Genomic DNA, 6,625 nt, shown 5'->3' on the forward strand with positions numbered 1-6,625 from the left:
AGTGGAGGGACCGAAATCCAAGAGGCATCTGGGCCCAGATTTTTAGCTTCCTTCTCTCCCTCCCCCCTCGTCCCTCCATCTCACTCTCTCCCTTCCATTCCCCCACCTTACATGGCCTTCTCATACATTCAGCAACACTTCCCATCTATCGACTGTCTCCCCTACCCCCGCTGTACTGCAGCAGCGGAAGGATTCTTAAAATAAAAACAAGGGTGGCGTCTGCCCCAGCCATTAAATAACAGAAATAATTACATTGTTCGTGGATAAAATCAGGAAAAAATAATCTTCTTTATTATTTAACTTAACCCCCCTGCCCTCTGCAACTCTCCCACCCCTTCCCCAAAGGCACAAAGGTATTTGGAACCGGACGGCTAGTCAAAATGCTGGAATCTAATTCCCTTTGCTTTGGTGCGCTGAGGTTGGTTTGTTTTTTATATATATACACAAAGGTGGGGTTTTTTCTTTAATATATTTTTTTCCTTATATGACAAAAAGCAACAACATCGTCAAGAAGAAGAAACTGCCTCTGCTAATATAATTTCCGTAAAATCTCTCGCTTCCCTCTCTAATGGGTGGGTGTCTGTGCGGCTCTGCCATTGGTTCTCGACCGATTCCTTGGGCTCCTCTTGTGTAGTCTGCGTTTGTAGATGGAGGCTGTGGGAGGAGGAGGAGAAGAAAAGGCACCTTGTTACTGGGAGAACGTTACAGAGCCCTTGCTTGTCCTTAGCTGGCTCACCCCAGGCCTGGCGTTCCCTGGAAAAACACTGCAGGGGCTGCTGTGCAAGCTTTGCCTCTGGCCATCCGGGCAGCGCAGGCCACGGCGCCAGCCTGCTCGCCACCAGACAATCAGGCCTTCTCTCGCCTCTGGCACTCTGGGACCTGGTGAATCAGTGGGGCGTTTTCAGTGCACTTTGTGACGGCCCCTGTCCCCCCGCAAACACTGAATTTAAAGAGAGTCAGGTGCCTCCTGGGAGCCTGTTCAAAAGCATCCTGTTCAGAGACAACACCGCTGCTGTCCATCCGACATGCTCTGTATTTCTTCCCTCTCCTTGTGGGCAGAGACGCACAGAGGCAGCCAGATCAGCTCAGACCAATGGTCCAGCAAGGAAGGAGCCCGCCCCTCCCAAGCACCCATAATGCACCCAAATATTTTGCTTAGGGAGGCAGGAGCCCTGGGGTCTGTCCACAGCTATAGCACTGCTGCACTTTGTGGCACTGGGCAACTCCCTTCCCCTGTCTGTGCCTCAGTCTTCCCATCTGTAAAAGGGGGATAATTCCAGTTTAACCCATGGTTGCTTGGCTCTTGGGTTAACCCTTCCTTGATTTTTTTTGTGTCTTGCTTCTGTTCAGAGCCTCACTGGAGGAGAGGGATGCACAGAACAAGGGCTGGGTAGACAGCCTAAAGCTGAGTCTCAGGGAGCTCTCAGGGTGCTCTTTAAGGGGAGCCCCCACCATCACCCATTCCTCACTCCTTCGCTCAGTGCCTGTAGCTCAGTTGCAGATATTGCCAAAATAAACCATTTAAGCTTCTTCCCCAGCCCAAAGTGCAAATTTCTCCCTCCCTGGGAGCCCAGGTAGATCCATTTTAGCTGCTTCTCCTGCCCTCCCCATGAGCTGTCCCCCATTTTCCTCAACAACTGTGAGGAGCTCTGGGCTCGAAGGAGCCAGCGCATCAGGGAGTGGGGTGTTTTGACTGGGCAGAAGTTTTTCAGCTATTGGCAGCTGCACTGACTCAGAAGAGTCAAGGTTGTGTCTCCAGCTGGTCCCCATGGTCCAGAACCACTTGGGAGATGTCAGATCCAATAATCCTAATAACACAGGAGCTTTACCTGAGACAAAGAACAACCTGACTCTCTGGCACAGGGAGGGAAAGCATCCCTTCCTACTGGCCTGAATGGCAGCAAACCGGTTTCTTCTGTGGATGAGGTAGTAGATGAAGGACATCCCTGTCTGGGAGCCATAATTATCTCCCTTCCTCCTGTACTTTGGCTCTCACCCATCTCACCCACCTGCTCCATGTCCCTCAAGTTGCTCCAGCTAAAAAGAAATGGAGGCAGCTCCCTCCGGAAGCCATCAGGCCTACACTTGGAACAGGGAGGGAGGCTGAGGTCTGTGTCAGGCAAAGTCACTGCTCTGCCTGGTTGGGTTACCTCTACAGCTCTCTAGTCCCCTGTGGGGGCTGTACTCTTGAATTCAAGTCCTTCCCCTGCACTGTATCGCGTGGATTGTTTCCAGGCATCAGCCTATGAACTCCTAGAGCTTGGCCCTGAGCTGAGTGCCAGGCTGGAGTCTCAGAGGCCTGCAGGGGCCATGGTGCATAGAATAGAATAAGGAACAATACGTACGATCTATGCAGGCTATCCGTGGTTCCTCCCAGTGGCCATTGGGCTGGCACCGAATTGTGGGCACATGGCGTTGTATGTAGCCCTGGTTGCACTGGTACCGCACCATGGAGTTTATTTCATAACGGTCCTTCTTCCTTCCAAAGGTCCTGGCGTTCTCTACCACAGGAGGGTCCCCGCAGGCAACTGACAAAGACAAGCCAGACAATGAGGAACTGGCAGCTCAATGTGTGCCACAAACCAAGCAACTTGGGTCTAACCATGCTGCTCAAGGGGAGCTGGCCACATTCACATGCATTCCCTAGAATAATAACCAATAGACTATGTTTCCCTTGTGCAGTTTGTCCCAAAGGATCCCAAAGTGCTTTACAGGCTGTACAGACAAGGACTGCGTCACCTACCACTGAAATGCAGCTGCTTTTGTGGTGGAAAGGGGCAGCTGCATATACAGGGATCATTTCCCAACCCACCAGGAATTGGCTGAATGGCTAGTGTGTTGCTCACTGCTTCTGCGTTGCACGGGGTAAAGAATGAGCTGTTCTGTGCTGAGCCTGAGTAGCTGTGACTCTGAATGTACGTTACCTCTGAAACACAGATAAAGTATCAGCCCGTCTGAGTTACTGTAGTGAGGGCCAAGCACACCTGTCTGCAGTGCAAACAGCATGGCCATCTCCCTGCGGATGCCTTGGATCCAGACAGGGAAGGGGATTCTGCACTGGAGCTTTGTTTGGCATCTATGACATGCCAGCACTTGATACCAGTGTTGCTAAGTGCCTGCCATCACCCGGGCCTGACTTGCTGTAGTGCCATGTCCGTCAGCCAGACTTGGGGGCTACGGAAGCAGCAAACAAAGCAGGGATCGTTTCCTTTATTTGGGGGGCTATAGATGGAGGCACTAAATAAAAGGCAGTTAATAACAACCCAAACTGCTTTTGAGATTCTGCTGCGGTTACCACTGGCTTGGAAATTTAGTCACGGAGGATATTGAAATTCTGCTGCTGGCTGGGAAACTTAGCAACAACGTTCCAAAGGGTTCCGTCCCTCCCCTCTAGAGAGGCAGGACCACAATGAGTGTCAGGCACAAGAAAGCTGCTGTCAGGAAGGCTTTTGTTGTTTCTGTGCCATTAGGGGTCCCGGTGGATGGGAGTGGATGGCTTGGGGGAAATTGGACTTGACTGGCTGGCTTGGAAGAGGGGCACAAATTGGGTCCAAATGGGGGATGTGGGGGCTGATAGGGGAAATGGGAGTGGTACATCCCCCTGGAGCCTGGAAGGGGGAATATTTGGGGGTTATTTCATAGAAGATTGTGAGTTATGGAAGGGCACTTCCCATTCTCCATAAGCTTCCTGTTAATCCACTCCCTTGGCAGTCACACCACCTCTTCAACTTGATCCAGGGCTGGGTGGGATCAGTGCTTGGATAGGAGACCTCCAAGGAGGACCCAGGTGTGGCAAAGAGCAGTGAGCGTGACCCAGCAGTGGGTGCTCTGAGTCAGCACTGACCTCCCCCCACTGCAGTGCTAGGGAGTACTATGCTGCAGGCAGCTCTAGACAGCACTGTGCTGAAGAGATGGGTGGGTGTCTCAGTAGGGGGGATGGTCTCTAGGGCCCAGCACAATGCCAGTGGGTGTGGTGCTGCTGGAAGTACCATCCTTGGGATGACACATAAAGCCAAGGTCTGGACCATGAGTGTTTATTAAAGATTTTAGGGCACTTTTTCCCAAGACTCGAGGTGTGTTCGTACTGGGGTCCTGGCCAAATTCTAATTCTGCCTCCATAAATCCCCTTTGCCGTTTCAAATCCACATAGGATTTGTCTTCATTTCCTGTACTAATCTCTTACACAGAGATTACACATGCAAAAGTTAAGGTTCACAAGGAATGAGTGAAGTTTCCCAGGTTTACAGCCAGTGTTTATTCCTATTAGAGTCAAGGAGTGATTAAAATGTGGACCACTGAGTCTTGCAGTTGCCTTGGTGAACTCCGTGTAGGATACGTATCTCAGCCTGCAACGCTCCATCTTTATCGAAGCAGAAGCCACATTGCCTTCTGGGCCTAGTCATCTTGCAGGCTGCCATTGCATATTAAGGAGGAAGGGATCTGCAAAATGCCCTATTTGATCCACATAATGTACAACCATTAGCACCCTAGCATGTTGCCAGAGGGACCCTTGGTAGGGCAAAGTTTGGCTTCTCTTGTGCTATAGGTTTAAGAGCCGTAGCCTAACCCTCAACATACACCCCAACCCAGAAACGAGGAGCACCAGGACTCACCTGTTCCTTTCTTGCACGTGAAAGGGAGGTGATAGTTGCATGGGACATCATTCCACTCGCCTTGCTCATGCCAGATCATCACCACACAATCCTCTTCTGCGGCAAAGAAGTTGTCGGGCTGGTTCGGCCGCCAGTTCTCGTATTGCTGTGAAGAGACAAGAAGCCCTTCCTCTAAGTTACGGAGACACTTCCTTTGTTCTCTTCAGCTTTCCCTTCGCTTCCTCTCTCTCCCCTTTGGCTCTTTTCCTTCTGCTTTTGTTCATTCACTCTCCCTTGTGTCTGTTTTTCTGACTGGTTCTCTCTCTTCCTCCTGGGTCTGTCTCTCTCATCAATGGAAATCATGTATCGTTATTATTTGTATTGTGGTAGCACCTAGGAACCCCTTGTATTAGACACTATACAAACACAGAACAAAATGATGGTCCCTCCTGACCCCAAAATAGCTTATGGCTGACTCCTTTCAGCACTTGTCCCAGCTGCTCACTCCAATGGCTCTAAGGTTCTGTCCCCAGATAGCAGCTTCATGTCCTGACACGGCACAAAAAGTCAAAGCTTGCCTGGAAGCAGGTGGTTCTTTCCTGAAATGACTCTCAATGAAGAAATTCCACCCCTACCCCTCCACAAAACTCACGAGGGAGTTTCCATCGGACCAGCGGAAGTCGTGTTCGATAGCCCTGTCACTGAGTCCAAGCCACTGGTAATCCCGGGCATAGTCTGAAAAAGAAAGACAGGGAGAGAAGGGTAAGAAATGGGAAAGGGAGTCCCTCCACCACTCACCTCTCCCACGCTAGTCCTAGGTGACACAAAAGGGCTCTGCCAAGGATCTGAACACACGGCTACATGGTCTATATCTGGACCACATCAAGGGTTGCTTGCCAAGGGACAGTTCTGATTGATGAAGCCAGACTGGTTACACGTAAGGTGGATAAATCTCCTTCAGTTAGGAACTAAGAGCGTCTGAGCTGGCAATGCTCTGGAGTGTCACTGTAAAGGGGCTCCAGTTTGCCATATTTGTCCCATGATGGTCTGCTGTTCCTGTGCCAGGGGCAGCCATGTGGCTACTATTGCTGGAGGTATTAGTCCTAGTGTGGGCAGAGGACCATTCTTACTTTGTGGTCCATCACCCCTTCAGAGCGAAGCCACAGAGAGGGAGGCCACAACATGAAGGGAACTGTTTAATCTTGATGTCCCAAAGGAAAACTCCAGTTGGGCCCAAATTGGGCCACTTTTTCCACATACCTGCAGACCCCTAGGTCTCCTGACTCACTAATGGTGGGTGAGGGAATTGCACACTAGCATTCGGATTCGTTTAAAGGGACAAATGAGTGGTGTCTGCAGAAGGCATGTTCCCAGGAGTCCCAGACAAGGCTGTGCACCACAGCACAAGCTTCATCAGTGCTAATTCCCTTAGACCCTTGGTCGAACAGGGTCCTGCAACCCAACCCCAGCTGCCTGAGGATCCCACTCTAACCAGATCCATGGTGTGTGCTCTCATCTCTGTGCACAGGGGACAGGGAACACAGCTTCCCCTCCCCTGGAAAAACGCAAGAGGTACTTCCTCCTCCCCTGAAGTGACCAGACCAGACTCCTCCAGCGTCTTCTCCTCCTAGCTGCTGCGGTGAGACCAGCTCCTGCTCTGGGTTGGAGCTATTTGGAGCTGCTGCCCAACCTGGGAAGTGTCTTACTGGCTCCAGTGTAAGGAAGATGCTGCTCCCACCCCAGCTCAGTCCCAGGCCTTGCTATTTCTACCTGGACTGCAGAGGTGGGAGGCAGAAGAGTCAGGGCTGCTGCGCATCCTGCTCTGGGCAGCCCCGTGGACCAGCCCTGCAGAATCTTCCACAGCCAGCAGGGCTTTTCCCTGCCTTTCCTCCTCTTGGCTGCCAGGGGCACAGTGCTGAGAGCAGGGGGAGACTGGCTCCCTTTGGCTTCTTCTGCTGGCTGGTGTGGGCTGCTCCCCACACATTTGCCCTGTCCCACCCCCACTAAGCCCCCCTCCCCTTTCCCCTGCTCTC

The 6,625-nt window shown here is 51.7% G+C and overlaps 1 protein-coding gene across 2 annotated transcripts in view; it reads right to left on the bottom strand.

Moving 5' to 3' along the window:
• Positions 1-376: 376 nt before the first annotated feature.
• The window catches only part of ACAN (aggrecan), a 68,261-nt gene continuing 62,012 nt past the window's right edge, over positions 377-6,625 (bottom strand). For both annotated transcript variants that reach the window (XM_032806524.1, XM_032806523.1), the window contains 4 exons: positions 5,245-5,327; positions 4,614-4,758; positions 2,346-2,528; positions 377-654 (listed from right to left, as the gene is read on the bottom strand). In XM_032806524.1, the coding sequence (XP_032662415.1) occupies positions 566-654; positions 2,346-2,528; positions 4,614-4,758; positions 5,245-5,327 (500 nt within the window). In that variant the 3' untranslated portion in view covers positions 377-565. The remainder of the gene's footprint in view (positions 655-2,345; positions 2,529-4,613; positions 4,759-5,244; positions 5,328-6,625) is intronic.

Source organism: Chelonoidis abingdonii, chromosome 9, assembly GCF_003597395.2.
Source record: "Chelonoidis abingdonii isolate Lonesome George chromosome 9, CheloAbing_2.0, whole genome shotgun sequence".
Lineage (NCBI taxonomy): Eukaryota > Metazoa > Chordata > Testudines > Testudinidae > Chelonoidis > Chelonoidis abingdonii.